The 20,455-nt window shown below is 42.1% G+C and overlaps 3 protein-coding genes, 1 long non-coding RNA gene and 2 other non-coding genes across 10 annotated transcripts; 3 read left to right on the top strand and 3 right to left on the bottom strand.

Annotated features, from left to right (window-relative positions):
* Positions 1–958: 958 nt before the first annotated feature.
* On the bottom strand, positions 959–4,763 carry LOC135662378 (uncharacterized). 3 transcript variants are annotated; one of them, XR_010507730.1, is made up of 4 exons: positions 4,482–4,763; positions 4,229–4,364; positions 1,833–4,055; positions 959–1,301 (listed from the first exon to the last, which is right to left on the bottom strand). It is a non-coding gene; the product is annotated as an uncharacterized LOC135662378 (long non-coding RNA). The 3 variants fall into 3 exon arrangements; XR_010507732.1 differs by having other exon boundaries at positions 959–2,139; positions 3,794–4,055; positions 4,482–4,759; XR_010507726.1 differs by having other exon boundaries at positions 959–4,055; positions 4,482–4,752.
* A 54-nt stretch (positions 4,764–4,817) lies between these two features.
* LOC135672702 (U12 minor spliceosomal RNA) lies at positions 4,818–4,973 on the top strand. Its single transcript, XR_010513060.1, has one exon. It is a non-coding gene; the product is annotated as a U12 minor spliceosomal RNA (small nuclear RNA).
* Positions 4,974–6,649: 1,676 nt separating this feature from the next.
* LOC103983072 (uncharacterized) lies at positions 6,650–9,212 on the bottom strand. Of its 2 annotated transcripts, XM_065176647.1 has the most exons (3): positions 8,999–9,209; positions 8,241–8,584; positions 6,650–8,123 (listed from the first exon to the last, which is right to left on the bottom strand). In XM_065176647.1, the coding sequence occupies exons 2-3, from the start codon at positions 8,379–8,381 to the stop codon at positions 6,972–6,974; spliced, it is 1,293 nt and encodes a 430-aa protein (XP_065032719.1). In that variant the 5' UTR covers positions 8,382–8,584; positions 8,999–9,209; the 3' UTR covers positions 6,650–6,971. The 2 variants fall into 2 exon arrangements, with proteins under 2 accessions (XP_065032719.1, XP_009398500.2); XM_009400225.3 differs by having other exon boundaries at positions 6,650–8,584; positions 8,999–9,212.
* A 4,439-nt stretch (positions 9,213–13,651) lies between these two features.
* On the top strand, positions 13,652–14,727 carry LOC135584888 (protein VACUOLELESS GAMETOPHYTES-like). Of its 2 annotated transcripts, none has more exons than XM_065176644.1 (2): positions 13,652–13,680; positions 13,787–14,727. In XM_065176644.1, the coding sequence occupies exon 2, from the start codon at positions 13,849–13,851 to the stop codon at positions 14,599–14,601; it is 753 nt and encodes a 250-aa protein (XP_065032716.1). In that variant the 5' UTR covers positions 13,652–13,680; positions 13,787–13,848; the 3' UTR covers positions 14,602–14,727. The 2 variants fall into 2 exon arrangements, with proteins under 2 accessions (XP_065032716.1, XP_065032713.1); XM_065176641.1 differs by having other exon boundaries at positions 13,769–14,727.
* A 257-nt stretch (positions 14,728–14,984) lies between these two features.
* On the bottom strand, positions 14,985–16,254 carry LOC103983074 (expansin-A7). The gene is made up of 3 exons (XM_009400227.3): positions 16,035–16,254; positions 15,638–15,956; positions 14,985–15,537 (listed from the first exon to the last, which is right to left on the bottom strand). Exons 1-3 carry the CDS (start codon positions 16,180–16,182, stop codon positions 15,228–15,230), a joined length of 777 nt encoding a protein of 258 aa, XP_009398502.2. The 5' UTR covers positions 16,183–16,254; the 3' UTR covers positions 14,985–15,227.
* Positions 16,255–17,991: 1,737 nt separating this feature from the next.
* Positions 17,992–18,063, top strand: TRNAD-GUC (transfer RNA aspartic acid (anticodon GUC)). Its single transcript has one exon. It is a non-coding gene; the product is annotated as a tRNA-Asp (tRNA).
* Positions 18,064–20,455: the final 2,392 nt, after the last annotated feature.

Genomic DNA, 20,455 nt, shown 5'->3' with positions numbered 1-20,455 from the left:
GAATAGCGATGACAAAAATATTGACTTATCGTTTTGACACTATAAAAGGATTTGAACTATTAGCGTTATTATAATATTTCTTGACTGCCGCTTATTTAATATTCAGCATGTCAAGTTGAATTAATTGTCACCCACACGTGAGTATGAGTTTAAAGATGTAAATTATTTTATATATCATCTCATGTTCAATAAACTACCGACTCAATGACCAGAAGAATCAACCATTTCATTGTCGAAGACCCTGTTATTTTTGTTTTTGCACAACACACAGTGATCTGAACTGTGGATGGCAGTGTAATGAAAACGAGATCGCTGTGCCTCCTCGCTCAACCTTAGGCTCCTGCAAGAGGGGCAAAGCCAACACGCCGACTCCGCGTGATGGAGGCAGCGGAGGACGAAGACGACTCTTATGAGAGCACCAATAATTGAAATCCTTTGTGGCTGTTAACGTCCAACGATCGTGCGTTCATGTGCGACTTCCTTCCTGCGGTCCCCATCCCTTGTAGATCTCATCATAAAATTTCGATTCAATTGAATCGAACCGAATCAAAATCTCGATTCAAATTGGAAGGAAACAAATAAATCATAAAACGATAAGATTTATGAAATTTGATGCACGTCATGTGTTCAAATCATACTAATAAAAGAAAATATGATGAAATTATTTGATCCCGTACGAGACCCGAAAGGATGCCAATTGTTGTCGGCTACTCCTTCCTCACCGAGTACAAGTGGCCTGACAGAAGACAAATGGGTGGGGCGATCCCTCCGCTGGATGCTTTCTTGACATAAAGCAGACCACTCCAGTGACTCGACACCGACCGTTTGGGAGTCGACGCCGAAATCATACCCTCCCTTCTTGTTTGTGTGTGTGTGCAAGTCATGCCTTTTGCAAGAGTAGATTGACATTGATCCAAAAGCTCACCACAAGATTAATTATTATTGCCGGCTTGACATGGAAAGATCAATGCAATTTGCTAATAGCCATTTCAACATCGGTTATTCGAACACTTCAAATGCAGAAGCATCAAACTGCAATGCCTCAACAGGAATTTGCATCAGAGGGCCGTTAGATATCAAATGGACGGTCGGTGATGTAGGGATTCTTTTTCTTGTACACCAGCGACTTGATTGGCTTATCCAACAAAGTCAGTCACACGGCTCCATGACGCTACTGCTCGTTACCTGCCTTGCTATTGAAGCCAGTTCTTGAAGGTACCAGTAAAGGAAAAGGTATTGGTGTAGCAGGAAAGCCGTCCCCACGCTTCTTAGAGCAGTGTCGCTTGTGGATCAAGGAAACCCTATATCTGATCAGTCAATTTGGGCTGTTCTTGAAGGTAAACTTATCAGCCATGCTATGTCTATCAAAGCATCCACTTGATTAATAAAGTTCATAACTAAACTACTCGTAACATCCAATATTCCAATCCACCTTCCACGGATCTTACATCGTCAAATGTTACATCACTACAAGAGATCGGGATGCATTCTACTCACTCTTATGAATCCTCCAAACTCATTTCCTGACCTCCGTATTATAGGGTTTTTGTTGAGCATGCACTCAATATAATTTTGTAAGAAAACATCAATGCTTGCACATCGGACAGTCAAAATATACTTTTAACATCTCTATATAAAAATATAGACATATTTCATCTACAAGGTTATCTGATCAATGTTTTTGATGATATGACATGGGTCAAAATTTTAAGAAAAATTGTATGGAAAGTAGTGAAAATATGATGATAATAAGCTTTGCCTAATAAGAACAGATGACGAATCATGGATCATGCATCTAGTGTTCTATTTGCATTTCAAGCTTGAGATATTACCAGATAGGAGCAAGTTACATAAGGCTTGATCCAAACTCGTCGTGCCACACACAACTGGAGCTCAGATGACGAACATGTCCTACACAAGAAATAGTAGTTTATATTCATTCAAGATTAAAACTAGGTAGTTTTCTAAGAACAGTAGCAACAAAATAAACTAGGGGAAAAAAAGGCATGCATTTCATCACAGAAAAATGAGACAGGAATCATGCAGCCAAGCACAAAATAATATGCAACGTTACTGTCAGGTTGTATTCATTTGCTATTTTCTTCAGCAGAATTCCAGTTGAAATCATCAACGGTAGTCCTGCATTTTGATCAAAATTAGGTCAAAGGAACTCATGACAATGCAACTTATGTATCTAGCATAAATCATTTACATGCATACACAGTTATCATAACTGGTAATATAGGATATTCGTACTGGGACACTCGGAAACATCAAAGATATACTTCCAGTTTGTTTCTGGAGCAGCATCAGATGACACATATTGTTAGATGAGAAATTGGAATGTGATGCGTGTACAAATCTAAGCAGAACTAGGTATTCACTTCAACTGACTGAAATTGACATGAACTGATGCAAACCAAAGCCAACAAAGCCTGAGCCAATGTGCCGAGTTAAAGCAATGAGAACCAAATTAAGTTGGGACCATTCAATGAAAATTTAAAAAAAAATCATCAATTTTGAATTGTCATTTCATGTTTGGTATTTTTTACAAATCATTGCAGCCCTTTTCCAGCATGTTCTATGGGCAAGTTATTTATAAGGTTCTTCATGCCATAAATCTACTACTTCATTTTCGACAAGCCTAAACTGATCCACCCTATTGTCACGAACGGTCGACACGCACCCGCAACAACTCCGTTCAACGAACCGTTCGTCGCTCTCGTCTATATGTACAACTGCTTGGCAGCATGTTTTGGCTTAGTTTCAAGTCCTTTTGCTTGTAAAAATGTAAGTTCGAACAAGTTGCAATGCTACAGTCCGACCGCTCATCGAACCGAGCAAAACAGCCCGAAAACAGCTCCGTTTTCGCGTGCCACGGGCTGTTTTCTATAGCCCGCTGCCGCACGCGAAACGTCAGCCATCTCAGCACCCTGGAACCACCCGGGTGGCACCATGGGGGATGGGGCTTCGGTATAGTGTCGGGTGTTGAACAATCTTTCGCAAGTTCGCACGTTACCATGACGGGAACTTGTTGTCGCGCCCGGCACCCAGTGAGCAGCTGTTTATGGACTAGCAGCTGTTCGTTCAACCCTCTAAAGTCCTTGTTTTCCTCCTCTTCCTCTTTTCTCTTGTGCACGCAAGGTGCTCGCTGAATTGTTTGTAAAGCTTCCCATTTTCGCAAGACGTCGAGACTAGTCTGTCGCTCGTTCTTCGAACTAATCAACTTTCTCTTTTATAGGTCCTTCGGGACTTGCGAGAGGTTGCAAGTGGGCTGATCTTTGCGGACGCAAATCGCAAGGGCAAAGCGCGACTTAGGCAATGCAAGCTAAGTTCGCGTCTTTGCCGCAAGGGTAACTCGCGACTTAGGCAACGCAAGCTAAGTTCGCGTCTTTGCCGTAAGGGTGCCTCACGACTTAGGCAATTCCAGCTAAGTCCGTGACACTATGATAAAAATCAAATTATTCCTTCATGTACTTGTGTTTTTGTGGATTTCATATAAAGCTACTCAAGCAAGGAGTTGGAAACAATAGAATTTATGTCAAATTAATCATGAGGCATGTGGACAAAAAAAAAAGGCAAACTAAGCTTGCTTCCTAATTAGACCACAATGCCATCCACCATCTTCTTCTAACTAGATTGTGTTTGAGGCAGCACACAGGTTTTAATTAAGAAAATTACACATTGACATTGACGCAAGTGCGAATTTCCATAGAGAGGATATAAATCTGCTCCATAAAGATGGATCTGATCCATTTTGGAGGCAACCATGCCAAGTATAGGAGGTGCATACCTTGTGAATTTTTGCCTCCAAGGATGGGTGTTATGAAATATGATGTAGAATCAATGATAAGTAAGCGTATCCTGTTGCCACCATTTTTTACCTGAACCATTGATAGAATTGCTCGATGCATTTGAAGACAAGTTAACATAACACCATTCACAGTATTCATGGGACAAAAAAGAACCCGATGTTTCAGTTTGCATCCAAGTTGAGGTAGAACAACTCACAGATGTCAAATACTCAAAATCCTTTTGATCCCACCTTCTTCACCCTACAAATGGAAAATTAGCAATAAAGAGTAATCAATAAAAACATGTAATTTGCAATTTGCACAACAATATGTATGTGCTTATTCATCATTTACATTATCAATGCTCATTTTGAGGCAGCAGATTTCAGCAACAAATAAGAGCAAAAAAAAAAAGAAAAAAAAAAGGATTTCACCTCTGCAATCAAAGTTTCAGCCCGCTGATTAACTATGTGCACAATACCGTGTGGAGGAAAAGGAGTTACAAGTATCCCAGAACAGAACGACACCCAAATGTAAATCTGCAGCACGCAATGCAAAGCGCAGACAAACCTGCACAACACACTTGGTGTATCGGATGACTTAAAACCTATGATTTGCATGAACATCATCAACGAAAATCATTCAAATAAGTAGCATCATTCAATCAATTTTTTTGCATGAACATACCAATGGACCACCGGATGAAAAATTCCTTCAGATGACTACTACTGCCACAGACATGGGTAAAGCGATTTAGCCGGAGGATCGGAGAGCTAGGGTTTCGGGATGGGGGCATCGAGACTCAGAAGGTGTAGTCCCACATCGGCAGATGAGAGATGTGCGAGCGACAACGTGTCGGATGAGGGGAAGCGCGGGGTAGCATTAGTACTCCACCAGTACCGGCTAAAATCCCCGTCTCTCGATTTGGGTCTAAAGCCCGAACGATTAGTCCCACATCGGCAGATGAGCCATATGCAAGGAGCGTCAGGTCATTAAAAGGAGACGCGCAGGTACGATACCAACTCGCCTTAAACTAATGAGTAAGGAAAACAAAGCGGGCGGTGAGAGCTGCCCGCCGCGCTGTTACACCTAGTGTGCGCACGAATATTTGGATGGGTGATAGGCTGGCCGATCGTTGACGCTGCTTACTTCGCAGAACTCGCTCGTGCGGGCCTCCCAAACCCGACAATGCAGGTTGAGAAACTTCAAAATATATAATACCCAAAGGTCTAATATATATATCATATAAACAACAAATTCATGTCGACACCATAAAACGCATACTTACCAGCCTTTTACAGCCTCTCGATTGATGAGTGAAGATTATGGTACAGAAAATATCATCATTGGGTTCAAGTGAAGGTTAAATATAATTTAATTATGTTAATTAGGCTTGACTGAAATAAGCTATTTATCACAAGATTGTTCCAAGCTTCGTCTAAGATAAAGATCGAAGACTAGGTTGCATTGAGAATTAATGTTACAGGTGAAGTCTAAGACCAATCCTGACATTGAGAATAGTTTGACTAATACCTTTCCAAGTATAAGAGGATTTCTTAATAACAAAGTTCCAAGGTTCAAAATAATCATATTTCTTATTAAGAATATGAGACTAGAGGCAGTTTGAGTTATTTAAAAAAAATGGGTAAAATACAATGAGAGTATTTGATCAATGAGATGCCTCTAACACCTAACCTCCTAATAGTTTGGGGATGTAACTTTATTCTAATATACCAATCTTAATTTCCTACGAGTTTAAGAATCACCCCATACAAATGCTTTATTGAATTTAGTTATACTATCAACAAATGAGTTGTAGGTCCATCTCCTTAATAAGAGTGAAGAGAGAGAATTAAATACCGAATTGATAAGAATCACACTTCCCCGTTTGAGAGATATAAATATTTTATCATCTTTTAATTTATTAATAATTTTATCAATAACGATAGATCGTATAGAAGATGATAATCTTTTATATGCCTAAATAGTTAATACGCCTAGATATTTCTAAAATATTGGAATATCATATTGATAAGGATTATTTTAATATCGATCGTAGTTTTTCAATTGACAAGCATCATAGAGTTGACATGGATGATAACTCGACATCTGACACGGAAAAGGGTCGAGATGATAGGTGATGCTCTCTTAGTTGTCCCTTGCTAGCTTCACATCGCATGAGACTGCACGAATCAATCCCGTGCTACAGGAGCTCGAACAAGTCGACTCATGCCAACATTCATCATTCATCTACTAACTTAATCATCGAAGGGATCGAATTAGGAATCCCTCCCAACATCGGCCTGTTGTACAGGATCCCGACGAAGATCAAACCTACTTCGGTTTCACCTCAGGATGACTCAAAGGACCTGAAAATAATCTCTCAACCATCTTCTCCCGCCCCTAGCTCTCACAACTTCGTTTCTCTCTCGAGAAATCACTTGAATGATCTGTCTTCGAAACATGACCAAATTGTACCAACTCTCGATCGACATAAACTTGCATAGGTGTTGGGCATGATTTAGGAAAAAAATAACATATATAAATTTTATTAATATCCAGACAAGTGAGTTGAGAGAAAATTTTGAAAAAAAAGATTAATTCTCAATAGAGAAGCCTGAAATAACACACATGTGGGGAAAAGAATTTTTAAAAAATTCAATTTTGCGTCGCCCGTCCGTACTCGAACCAGAGACGTTCAGCGTGTTGGACCGACGTCACACCCAACTACTCTCAGAAAGGACGCGCTCTTCCACATCGACGTCAATGGCGTACCGAACGTTTCACCGGGCAGAGGAACAAGATCACCGTCCCCACCGACAAGCGGTGGCGGAGCAGGAAACAGAGAGCGAGGAGGACGCGGTAACATCAACGTTCCAGAGAGAGAAGTCATGCATTCCTGAGGATCTTTTTATTCCTCGTTGCTCTTCGGCCAAAATAATAACTTAGGTTTTGACCGATGGAACTGCAACATAATTAGAGGAAAAAGAAGTCAAATCTAACTCCGACTCGCGACACTGAATCCAAGACTCATCAACCTTAGCCATCCGTCACCTTCCTACTGAGTCCCATCCACATCAGTGCAGGTCGGTAAGCAAGCGGCAAGGCTTACTCTGATGCGCTTCGATTTGACAGATTTCACTGGTTCAGGTTGACAAAAGTGCATTAGCGCCGACTTCACCGGTGATGAGGACGAAGAATGCACACACGGACTTCATGTTCTTCTGGCCCCATTCGGTGTTTCGGAACCATGATCTCAAGCAAAGCACCACTCTCGTCGTAGTATGCTTCCAGATTCGCATCTTCCGGGATTCGCATCGGTAGTGTTATTTCCCTTACAAACTCCCCCGGAGGGCAATGCTCCGGAGAAGGATCGGTCAGCTTGAAGGTCCTGTCATGCCGCTTTATGTATGGCGTCCGAGCAGTGCTGACACAAATTATCTTCAGTATCCCATGCATCACACTGTTCCTCCAAGAAACTTTCACCCTCTGTTGATCGGCAAATGGCAAGCTGATCATTATCAAGTACCCGTCGTCGTCTTCGTAGATCGTCTTTGCTGCGGTCACGGGCCCATATGCATGCCTCATCACGCCAGTAAATTCATTCAGCCATGAGGGCTCAACTTGATCCCGATCCTCATCCATGGCAGGGAGGAAGAAATCCTTCCTGCGTTTGCTGCAGACAGAAGAGCGGTCCATTCCATCACCATTACAATGATTTGACTGTGAAGAAGACAAGTTTTCAGGATGGGTATGTGAAGTGCCCTTTGGAGGAGGACGAGGCCGCCTCTCGAGCTCAATTTCAGTGCTGGGTTGATTCCTCCATGACTCGAAATCACTTGCTTCAGGTGGGATCGAGAAATTAAGATCCCTGCCTGTGAGCTCCACCCACTTCTGGCGATCCACCTCACGAACAAGCTTCGGATCGGGTGATCTGACGACCTCGATTCCATGGACGCACTGCGGATTCGACAGTCCCCGATACTGCTTCCGCTGCATCTTATGAGATCGAACGAACCCCCTGTCGACACTGAATGGGAACCGAGGTTCGCCGGGACGGCAGTGCCCGTTCATATAGCTCCGCAGTTGCATCTTTCCGAGCGCGTTCTCCGGTCGTTCTTTGAAGACCCACATGTACATGTTCTCCATGTCATGCTGCACCATGAACACATCGTGTCGGACGACCTTTCCTTTGGATTTCTCCGACAGCATAGGCTTGAAGTAGCAGCTAAAGAAGAACCACGCTCCCCATATGCTATCCCCTCGCTTGGAGCACTTGCGGGCAGCGGTGGCCTTTGGGATGTGGCGGGTTGTCTCTGCATCATAGATCTGTGGACCAAGACCAACATCCAAGATGTCACCAGTGTCCGAATTCCATGATTGCTGGGAAGGGGAACGCGCAACAGAGAGAGGGAGGTTGATGTCTGGCGCAACGGAAAGGACAACCTGCTGATGCTGGATGAAGAGTTGGCGGTCCGAATCCTCATAGGACGAAGAGGACACCGTGCCACCTGAAGGATCCATCGTGAGGAGGGTGGAGGGATGGCGGTTCTCAATGGATAAGGTGGTGAGAAGATCTTCTCCCATCCCTCTTTTCTCTTTGTTTTCCGCTCTGTAATCACCTCCTCCTCCTCCTGCAGCTACTAGCTGATTGGTGGATTTCGAATTCCGCCGGAATCAATGAACGCATCCCACAGAAGAAGACACTCACAGATCCATTCCATGTATTCCACCACCCGAGTCTATGATTCCAAGAGAATGAAAAGGACCCAAACAAAGCAAAACTTCACCTGAAGAATCAAAGAAGGAAAAAAAGTTTCATTTCACATGGAATCAAACACTAACAAGCTCGGATACCAAGAACAACCACCGTGTATGTATATGAAAAAGAAGAGATTTTTCTGATCGTTTTGGATCTACAGGTACCGATTCCTCCCAATCCAACCAAACATCGCCAGCAGAAGCATGAAAAGGTCCTCCTCAAACCAAACTGCAGGAAACTTGAACGGAAGAAGAGGTACATGACAACAAGATGAGATTTTTCTCGATCCACAGCGATGGAATTCATAAAACCCGGAGAACGAGAGGGGGAAACCGCACACAAGTCATCAAGAAACACATCGAGATTCTACTTCGACACAGCAGAAAGGAACCACGCCTGAGAAACCCGGAGCGAATGGATTGGGATATCGCTTCAAGACTACCTTTTGGATCCCAGAGGACGTCGCTAGGGTTCTAATTCGAAGAAGATGAAGCCCCTTGTGAGCCTCAAATCCACCATCGCTCCCAATTCTGCGCCTCCGTTGGAGTCGTCGCCGGACTAAGGCGGAGCGAACCGGTACCGCGCTCCGTTTAAAGAGCCGCGCTCAAGAAACGCCCTCCACCGGAGGCGACCTGCCTCCGCCGTTAACTAACGATGACGGCGTTTGGTTGTTATCCTCGCTTTGCGATATTTCTACCCAAACATTTCATGTTTATAAAATAAGCCCTTCACGTTTGCCTTCTACGAGTCACACACGGATGAGAAGAATCCCACCGTATATCAGCTTCAGCACGGATTCTAAAGCTATAATCATGCCTCCACGTGCATCCCCGGATCTGATGGATGCTGATGGAGGTAAGATTAGAGGATCAAATTCTTTTCCTCTAATTTTTTTAATGATAATTCATGTTCTTATAAATAAAAAATTATTAAATATATCTTATTTGTTGGTAGAAAAGCCCCATAAAATTCCTACAAAAATCACAAATGAGAAAACCACCAATTAGATATGACTAATGGAGAAGATAAAAAAGATGAGTTCTATTTTTGGTTGCTCAAAGGGCTGAGTCTCCATTTTAGCAAATTAATTTATTTTTTTCCTAAAAATAAAAAATAATAATAATTTCAATCATGAATAATTATATAATAACTCTGATAAAAAATAAAATAAAAGAATTGGTTAGTACATTATATGAATATATTCTTAAAAAAATTATGAATATTACTATTGAATGATACAAAACAATTAATATGGACAGTACAAAAGATACAGATGAAAACCGAAGATCTCAGTACTGGTTTGAACATAGCTATAAGAATAGATGTATGTAATTAATACTAGTTAATTGGGATATTATAATTTGTTTATTATTTTAATAAAACAGATCCAACAAATATATTTTTGACTTGTGTCGAAAGCCCATCTCTCTCTCTCTCTCTCTCTCTCTCTCTTAGAAGGGATTGTGATAAGGGTTAGGGTTAGATAATGAGAGCAGCCTATCAGTGTGAGGTTGGTGGTGGTGGGCCTTCAACAGGGAACAAAACACTGTCTTCTTCTCTCCACCCTCACCTGGATTTGCTCACCAAGTGAAGGGAAAACCTGCACCAGTAAGCTTCAACAATGCTGATTCAATTCAGCATGGAGAAGAGTCGAGTCTTCCGTGCTGTCTGCTGGTGTAGTTATCATCATATCATCTCCTGGGAATCTGCTCCCAATCCAGATCTCCTGGTCGAGATCATGGAGAAAAAGTCAAAGGAAGGAACTGGTCAAACTTCTCATAAAGAAACCAAAAGGTAACCCTATATTTCTTCCTCACATGTCTGCAGGTCAGTGAGAGTAGTGTTGTTAGCGCTTAGTAACTCAAGTAATTTATAGCTAAGCAAATCTTATGCATATCGTCAACCATAACATATAAACAATTTATATGTTATGGTTGAATTTTTATTTAGCATAATAAAATATTTAAAAAATGATATAAAATTAATTATCATAAAAATATTTGATATGAAAAAATGACACATGATAAGCTATCGACACCTCAATAATATTTTTATTATATCAACGTGATCGACATTTCAGCAAATCGACATTTGAGACTTTATTAAAATTTATGCATAATTAAACATATAATATTGCTCGAATAACTCGGATTGATGCATCGAATCTCCAAACCCGATTCTAAGGACACTCCCTAATTCTCATAGTCATCTATCTTACTATATAAATTCTTAGGTAGCAACCCTGAATCAAACAATCTACTTACCCAACTAAACAAAATCTTTTGAACTCTACTAAGCATTATAGGGGTTTTGTCAACATGTCCCCGATGTAATCTTATAGGGTCTCGACACGAGGATTCGGTTATATTTGAATCACCCTTGATGTGATGATTCATTGCCCATAATCAACTAGCAATGTTATTGTGAGAAGCTCATGATTAGATCTAAATTACTTTTAAGATAGGATAATCAGATTATTAGCTTAACCATCTTATTTCTTACTTTCCGTGTAAAATAAAACAATGCATGGCAGGATTAGTGGAACCGTCATATCATCACATTAGCCACTGCAGTTGGCAGAGGTGTTAATGGCTTGAGTTTTCATCCATAAAATAAGGCTATGATTGCATATATTTTATGCTTGTAGGGACTGCCTATCCCTCAAAGTCTTTAAGGTAGAAAGTGCATTATCACATGGACAATGAATAATGAATGGCTTGAATTATTCGGTCGAGGAGGAGGAAGAGCAGCAAAGTGCTTCGTTTGCCAAAGCTTCGCCTCGTTTTCTCGAGTACAGGATGAAGGCGATACTGTGGCATGTAATGGGGACATGATGATGCATGCGTCAGGATATGACCCGAGATGAGTGTGCCATCGATATGGGGAATCTTTTACATCAATTGTATAATGACACATGGATCGCAAATCATTCGTATTGCTTGTCTTAGATATCTTTGTCGAGTCAGTCTACATCAAATTCGTCTCGAAAGAGATCGTTTAGCTTTGAGTTGATGTCGATTCCAATTTTGTAGACGACCCGATTTGCATTTTTTTTATCATATAAAATATATTATAAAAATTTATTCGATAATTTTCATATATATATTCATAGAGAAAATTAAAATTTTCATCATATAAAATCAATTACAAGACCATCAAATTATTCAATAATTTAGCTTTGAGTTGATGTCGATTCCAATTTCGTAGACGACCCGATTTGCAATTTTTTTATCATATAAAATATATTATAAAAATTTATTCGATAATTTTCATATATATATTTTTCGAGTAAATTAAAATTTTCATCATGTAAAATCAATTACAAGACCATCAAATTATTCGATAATTTAGCTCTGAGTTGACGTCGATTCCAATTTTATAGACAACCCGATTTGCATTTTTTTATCATATAAAATATATTATAAAAAAATATTCGATAATTTTTATATATATTCATAGAGAAAATTAAAATTTTCATCATGTAAAATCAAGACCATCAAATTATTCGATAATTTAGCTCTGAGTTGATGTCGATTCCAATTTCGTAGACGACCCGATTTACATTTTTTATCATATAAAATATATTATAAAATTTTATTCAATAATTTTCATATATGTATATATATATATATATATATATTCATAGAGAAAATTAAAATTTTCATCATGTAAAATCAATTACAAGACCATCAAATTACCGTCACTCAAGTATAATTCCGTTATACACTCTCTCACATAAATATCTTTAAAAATTTACATATTTTCTTTCACATCTCTAAAAGCTCTAATATTAATCTATAAATATCTTAAAGAGAAACAAAAAGTACACAAAGTATTCCTTACATGTTGATCGATTTCCATCAAAATATGAAGGTACATGAAATATCTATAAATATTTATCCTCACTCAAAAAAATCACACATTTTTTTCGTCATCTTTAGAAACCCTAGTATTAATTTATAAATATCCTAAAGAGAAACAAAAAAACACTTGATTGATTTCCACTAAGATTTGAAGATACATAAGATATTTATAGAATAATCAAACTCTTATTGTCAATATTTTTTTTCCTCAAAAACTCCTTCTCATATTAGGATCCTTATCCTCTTACTATAAAAATTCTAAAATATTTAATCGTTTTTATTTTCTTATTCTTTACAATTCAAACTCTACCATTATCTTAATCGTAGTATGACATATTAAAAGATTTTCAGTTTGTTTTAATTTTATTTCACTCATTTATAGTATTTTTGTTTTGATGATCAAAATATTATACCAAGCGAAAATAGTATATGGACGAAAAAAATTAAGGAATAATTTAAATAATTTTTAAATTAGAGATATTATTTGAAATATCGAATGCAAATAATAAGAATACTTTTTGTAGAAAATTCACCCTTAAAATTATCATCCGCTCAACTATAAAGATTGAGGCTCACACCAATATCGAAGAAATACATAAGTGGAAAACTATACGAGTTCACGTCGACACCAACTTTTTGTCGGATAAGAGACTTCCCTAAGCAACGTGTGCGTAGAACAACACCAATCCCAGGAGGAGACTTCTCAGTGCTCGCACAAATATATGCTAATTGTTTCGAAGAAGGTGATGTTGGATTCGTGAAAAAACATCACTCCCCAAATCCACAGAAGAATAAGCATAAAGTTAGAGCAGAACGACAAGGATACTACTGCAAATGAATACTCCAAGCATATATCCCTAACAGTGCGCTACCCGCGTTTTCTGAGGACGACAACGCGGTTTACGTCAAAAATGAGTGTATATAATATCTTCACACACAAAGAACCGTCATAGAGAAATTGGCTAATATTTTCATAGTATACTACTTTTCCACGACTTCCGTGGATGACAAGACATCGTGGTTTCGTTGACCATCGCCTTCGACTTGAAGCATAGGAGTTTTAGTTTCTGTTTGCTGATCTGAAGTCTTTGCAAGTTTCGTGGATGTTTGACTAGCTAATCATTGTCTTCGTAGTGAAGCATACGAGTCTTACGTGTTTTAGAAGTTTGCTGTTCCATAGCGCTTGTCTCTCGCTATATATATAGCGGCAAAGGAAGTGAGAAAGAGCCCATCGACAAGTATAGCAAGTGAAGCTCCAAAGGTACGCTGCTCAATCTTCATCTATCTACTTGTACTATGGCTTGTTATTCCCAGCTTCATTTGCATGGTGTTCTTATGTACGTGTCCAGTTGTCTCTGCTTTGATAGGTGAAGAATCGCAAGAAGCAATCAGCGCGTCAGTAAAGAGAAGAGATATCGTTCATTCAATCATGGGTTGCCACAACTACCACGAGCACGAGCTGAAGCCAGACAACATGAGACGTCCTTACCGCTGCGATGGATGTGAAGAGATGGGGTTCGGTCCTCGATATGCTTGCGCCGAGCATTGTGGCTACCTTCTTCACGAGCACTGCGCAAACACTAGGGACACCCTCGCCCATCCCTTCTTCCCAGGTTGCGTCTTCCACTTCCTCCGCTCGGGTGATCCCAATCGCCGCTGTGACGCGTGCGGCGGAGACATCAATGGTTTTGTCTACCATTGCTTCGACCAAGGGTGGGACTTGCACCCGTGCTGTGCGAACCTGGAGACGATGATACATGTGCAAGCGGAGGAAGAGAACATGACACTGTTTCTACACGAGAAAGAGACTTCCAAGTGTTGCAGGTGCGGCAAGAAGAAGCTGAACAAACGTGCAAGAAGCTGGATGTACGTTTCAGGGTGCAAGGAGTACCACTTCCATGTGTCCTGTGTCAAGAAGGACATGATCGAACATCTGGAGAAGTCCTTCCTTGGTGGCAAAGGAGCTGCTGCAAATGGCGAGGTCAACGAAAGCCGAGATCTGGAGATCAAGAGCCTGCCCGGGCTTCAGCTTGCTCGCAGAAGAGATAGCGGAAAGAAGGGAAGGTTTGCCAAGTTCAAGAAGATCGTGCAGATCGCTATCAGCTTCATCATGGCGGCGTTCGTCGGGGATCCGTCTGCATTTGTTGCAAGTCTCATCGTAAACCTTATTACTAATTTATAGGCTGAAGTATTGTTTTCTTCCTCAAACTCCTTTTTTACGTCGAAGGATTTTTCTGTAAAGAAAATTAGCCAAAGCAAAAGATCTGTTAGGTCATTTCCATTGTATTTGTTTCGATTTTGTTTCTATGTTGTAGATATTTTTATATGAAACGTTTATCGTCTCTCGTGATGAATGAATCGGGGCTCGGAATCATGATTCGGATCCATCGGTTAATCCGATTCGATCTGGATCAAACCTGTTTGAAGTGCACTGTCGGGTTCATGAGTCAGGTGGTACTCGAGTCGAGTCGAAATTGAGCAATGAACCAAACCGAGCCGAAGGCAATCAGAAGAGATTGCCTCCGGTTCAAGATTGAGCTCTGAACCGAACCGTAGACAAACACATAAAAGAAGTCGCATCACAAGCAACGCTACATACTTCTACTACTACTACTACTACAATGTAAGACCAATTCGGACACGTGAGCAGCTGCGGGCCACAAGACTCACTTCAGGTCTGCAGCCACTTCAGCGCCATTGCCTTCGAAGACTACCAAAACACGCAGTCAAAGTCTCTGACGCACACACAGACAGCCACCTCCATGTCACTAAAAGGAAGGAGAGTGGAGAAGCATTCGAGTTGCAGTGTTAGACGCGGAAGTTCTTGCCCTCGAAGGTCTGGCCGAACTGCCAAGTGGAAGGGACGATGTTCCAGGAAGTGGAGGTGCGGCGGTCGCTGCCGGTGACGCGGAAGGAGAGGGATTGGCCGACGAGGACGGCGTTGGACTGCCAGTTCTGGCCCCAGTTGCGGGACATGGGCATCCAACCGGTGCGCGACCCCTTCACGCTGGCGCGGACGATGTCGCCGGCGCCCGCCACGTTGGTGATCAGCACCAGGTTGAAGTACTTGAAGCCGTGGATGGTGAACCGGATCCCCCCGGATTTCCTGCACGGCACCCTGCCATGGGTTGCACGGATCCCGAGGATCAATCGACGATGATCCGAGCGTGATGAGCTCTACCCATGGAACAAAACAGAGGAGGGCGAGGAGGGAATACCTTCGGAAGGAGACGGGGACGATCCCGGCCCGGTACTCGGCGATCTTGAGGAACGCAGGCATGGCGAGGTCGAAGTGGGGGCGGGGCGGGTTGCACCACCCGCCGTCGTCGGAGGGGAGCGCATAGTTGGGCGGGCAGAAGTTGGTGGCGGTGATGAAGATGGAGGGGCTCCCGCGGTGGCACCACTGCGGGTCCTCCGCGCACTTGATCTCGAAGCACGCCCCGCAGCTCTGCCCCTCGTTGAACAGCGCCGTGCTCAACGCTGCCGTCTCGACCCCGTATCCCTGGCTGTAGAGGTTCCCGTACCCACATGCCCCTCCTGTGTACCCATCAACCACACACAAATCCCGTCAGCTCTGGCTTCGTTCGTGGCGACCACGAGAGGAATGTGGCTTACCCATGGTGCCTGACGCGTCGCTGCCGCCGTAGAAGGTGGCGTGGGCGCTCTGCCACTGGCCGCCGGTGTAGACGCCGGGAATGCGCCCCGCCGCAGGCGCCAAGAGGGCAAGGAGGGAGACGACAGGGACGAAGGAGGCCATCGCCATTGTTCGCTCGCTTCGGGATTTAGGGTTTGGGGAGGAAGGGAGGGAAGCAGGGGGTATTTATGGACTCGAGAGTGAGACCAAATAATGGCAGCGGGTGAGGAATGCGAATGATAAGTAGTGATTGAGGTGGGGGAAGGGGACCAGCACTGCACCAACTTGGCATCGTACATCTGTCTGCGATGTAGCCCGTCCGATGTTTAATCAACGGCTGTCATTAAGCCTTGCGTAGCGAAATTGCGCAGCGGAGAACTGGGAGACGGAAGGGGTTTTGTGTCATTTGCGGCAAAAGAAAGGGGAAGATCGATCTACGACAGCCGTCGCTCCTGGCTTTGCTTGCATCGCAAGTCGTGCCGCCACCGACGGCTCTGATTCCACGGCCTTTTCTCCACGCCTTGGCTCCTTCCCCAACCACTCCTTGCCTCTTTCTTCTACCTCCATGGTTTGCATGGACCGGCTAATTTAATGGCCTGCAAACAAAAGTATCATAGCCAAGTGTTGGGTATTAGACAAAATATTGTGCACTTTCTAAGATAATATATACATATATATGTATATATATTAGGTGGACAAACATCATTTTGTCATGTACTAAGGTAAGTCTATAACAGAGCTCTTATGTCTGAAGCTTTAGCATCCTTTGATATCCAAAGAAATAAGAGGAACCAGTGCATGATTTTGCTTGGCTTTAGACGCTTGGAATGATTGTATGCAGCAAGATTACATGCAATCCCTCATTTTGAAGAAGTTTCATCCCCAAAATTATGTCAGACAGTAGGCCTTGGGAAGCAAAGCCTAAGTTGGGTAGCCTGTTCTGAAGTCAACAAAGCAAGTGTCTGAGTCCAGGGATGAACCGAGCATAGACCAAGAAGCAGGAACAGTGCATGCTGGCATGTAGCGTTGGGCACTAGCAAAAGGCAGGAGGAGGTGCCGTTCTTGGATTCCTCCTACATCTTTCACACTCTGGTGTCTGATGCTTGTGACTGATGTGAAGAACTTGACTTGCTTTCTCAACCTTGACAAGCTCAACTCCCTGGAGAAAAATGAGGCTTGATATCACCAGCTTGCCGTAATATATTACTGCAATTTAAGAATTGATAATTATTCCTTTTTTTTATTAAGTCAGTGTGTATATCACAATGTATTTGCCAAAATGGATAGACTGTCAAAAGCTTTCATTGGAGAGAAGACAAAAGGAATAGACTGTTAAGTAGAATTAAAAGCAATGTATGATACTGTAGCTTTGATTGGGTTTTCATCTATGCTTTTGCTTTAAATGTAACTAAATGGAAGGTGGTTTCCTTTTTCCTTGATTTAACGTAAGAGTTCAAATACTGTATGTATTCGATCATTGTAAACTAGCTAAACAAAGTGATCATCCAAAGAGGGGACTCCAAAACAGTTTTGTGTCCATGTTGCTATCATCAGAGTAGGAAAAGGTGCAGGGATGTGGTGAATGTGTTGGGCTGATTTGTCTATGCAACACGAGACAACATCAAAGCTTGGCTTCCTGGTTGGTACTGGCTTTGGGGAACACAAAATGATTGATGAAGCTGATTTCTATGACAATGCAGACTTTATACAGAACATAAGCACTTCCTCCTTTCTGAGGAACATCTGGTCTTGAGTTGCTACTTGCTACTGATTGCAGATATCTTTGCTCATGTTCGAGAATTCTGCTTTGTGAATTAGTAGGATTCTTTTTTATGATTTTAGTACGATAAGGACCTAAAAAAATATAAGAAACAATGATATTACTTACATCAATAATAGTTTATATATATATTAATGACTCTTAAAATACAACAACTTGTCGTTGTAGTATAGTGGTGAGTATTCCCGCCTGTCACGCGGGTGACCCGGGTTCGATCCCCGGCAACGGCGTCCATAATGTTTTTGTCATTTTCTAAGAAAAAACATAATTTTATGATCTTAATTACTGTTTTTATTTTTCTAATTCAAATAAGCTAATATTAGCTACGGTGGAAATGATTAACATAAGATTTCATAATGAATATTAGTACAATTATATACATAGATGATCTTAACATTTAGCTATGCAGAAACGTCTTTGTTTTTCTTTGCTCACTTAAACTGCACAATGATTTGCCGGGAGATAACTCCTGAACCGTTGGATCACACCTTGTCGAGAGGAATCGATCCGCACAAAGATTTCCGATCCATGTCCACAGCTCTCAGCCAATCAGGTGCATCCACCTCACACTTCCTCTCTCCTCGGCTCGGGTGCGTTCCACGTGTTCGCCCGACCTGGTCCGCGTTTACGACGGGCGTCAAACAGCTCGTGAGCCCGCCATTACTGACCGGGAGGGTGAAGGGAAGGAATCCAATGCCGTCCCCCATCATGACCACCCCCAACTCCACCGACACGTGGCCACCGACCGGGCGTGACTCCCGTACGTGGCGGGCGACCCCCACCACGGGATTCGACAGCGACGCCTTTATCTCTTCTCCGCCGTACAAGTGGCTCCGCTCCCCACCGCAAACTCCTCGCTCGCACCGAATCATAAAGTTCGGAAGAGCCACTCTCGGTTCGACACGTGTACGATGAAGACATTTGATCTCATTTTCGGTTTGTTTAGGGATTGGGATGGACGATAGGAGTGGGACCCAGCGCCCCGCGATGGATTGACGAGGGTATGCCGATGGGTACGCCAATACAAAGATTAGGAAACTGTGTTTTTGTTTGCTTATTTCCCGCTTCGAGGGCGACCCCATTCCCGCCCGTTTTGACGGCCATTCGAACCGGGGGAAACGCGGTTCCGGATAAGGAAGCAACAGCCGGCCCCACTGCCTTACCTGGCTTCCACTGCGGGCAACCCTTCCTCGTAGCTTCCGGAGAACGCCACACACAACCCGTCATCCACCGCCTCTGCTTCTTCCTCTACTCCCTCTTTCTATAAGTTCTCCCGACCCTACCCCCAGTCGCTCGTTCGATCTCGGTCGTAGCACGAGAATGGGAGAGGGAACGTTGGAGATAAAGAAGTTGAGGACGGAGTGGCGTTGCGAGGAGGAGGAGGAGGAGAAGGTGGGGGGCACGGGCGGGTGGGAGACGCCGAAGAGGGCGGAATGCCGGATCCCGGCCCCGGTCCGCTGCCCCGCGCCGCCCAAGAAGAAGTCCCCCGCCGTGGCGTTCGGCAAGCGGAGGGATCCGCCCAAGAACGGCTACTTCAACCCGCCCGACCTCGAGGCCCTCTTCGCGCTGGCGCCGAGGAGAGAGGCCTGCGCGTGAACTGCACCCACACGGAGGCCTCTTGTAGATAAACAGATGCTACACCTCACTGTTGTAATCTACTGTCGATTCACTTAGGATTAGGATTCCCTTTTCCTCTGTATCTATCTACTCCTTCAAACTTCTTTTCCCGTAATAATATTAGTTATTTTTACTTGTTTCTCTATATCTGGACGTGCGTTATGATGTTGATATTGATGTTCTCTTATCTTTTGCTTGGATTTGCATTATAGTGTTGCCGTGATGGATGACAACATGTTTGTTTGGTATTTGTTTACCCAATGCTATGGTGTCATTGATGTCAGTCAATGCAGTGGTCCTCCCCCATGTTGGTCACCTAATAAGAGTATTCCAATGTTTGACATTGGTAATATACTTAGTCAAAAGGATTTGAAGGGAAGAAGAAACATTCAAAATCTGTTTTTGCCAAGTTGCAGGTTTCATTGGGAGGCACAAAATCCAGTTGCCTTTTTGGTTTTATCTTGTGGTTCATTTCATGATTACGGTGCTTTAATGATTGTGAGATTGGGTCAAACACCTTCTTTTGTTATTGTTATACTAAAGAAATATTTTTATTTTTTTTCTTTTTTTAAAGATATTTTCTATTTTTATTTTTAAATGATTTTTTATTTCAAATAATGTCTAAAATAACTTCCATCAGTTTTAATAATTTTTTTCATCAATTACTTATTTTTTGGGTCAATTAGAGTATTTTTTTATATTTTTTAAAATAAAATTAATTTATTAATTCAAGGGCCAAATATAATCAATGCTTTTAGCATTAGCACTAAAAAAAGAGAACGTGAATAAGATAAATAATTTTATCGATCGGTATGAAAAATATGAAAAATTAGAAAATAAGATGAACAAATCACAAATATATCGAGTTATGTTAATAAATTTTCATGAAGATTTCTTAGTTTTCTGGAGAATATCAACAATAATTTTATCGTCCATCTCATGTTATAACGTAAAATTTACTACTAAAGCCTATTTGAGCTACATCGAGTTATGTTAATAAATTTT

The sequence above is a fragment of the Musa acuminata genome, chromosome BXJ1-4 (assembly GCF_036884655.1).
Source record: "Musa acuminata AAA Group cultivar baxijiao chromosome BXJ1-4, Cavendish_Baxijiao_AAA, whole genome shotgun sequence".
Classification (NCBI taxonomy): domain Eukaryota; kingdom Viridiplantae; phylum Streptophyta; class Magnoliopsida; order Zingiberales; family Musaceae; genus Musa; species Musa acuminata.
The sequence above is the reverse complement of the archived record's forward strand: the minus strand, read 5'-3'. Positions and strand labels throughout refer to the sequence as shown.

Coding starts and splice junctions, on each gene's coding strand:
- LOC103983072 (XM_009400225.3), bottom strand. CDS start 8,381: ATGGGAGAAGATCTTCTCACCACCTTATCCATTGAGAACCGCCATCCC.
- LOC135584888 (XM_065176644.1), top strand. CDS start 13,849: ATGGGTTGCCACAACTACCACGAGCACGAGCTGAAGCCAGACAACATG.
- LOC103983074 (XM_009400227.3), bottom strand. CDS start 16,182: ATGGCGATGGCCTCCTTCGTCCCTGTCGTCTCCCTCCTTGCCCTCTTG. Junction 15,957..16,034: donor CGACGCGTCAGGCACCATGG/GTAAGCCACATT, acceptor ATGGGTACACAG/GAGGGGCATGTGGGTACGGG. Junction 15,538..15,637: donor GTCCCCGTCTCCTTCCGAAG/GTATTCCCTCCT, acceptor AACCCATGGCAG/GGTGCCGTGCAGGAAATCCG.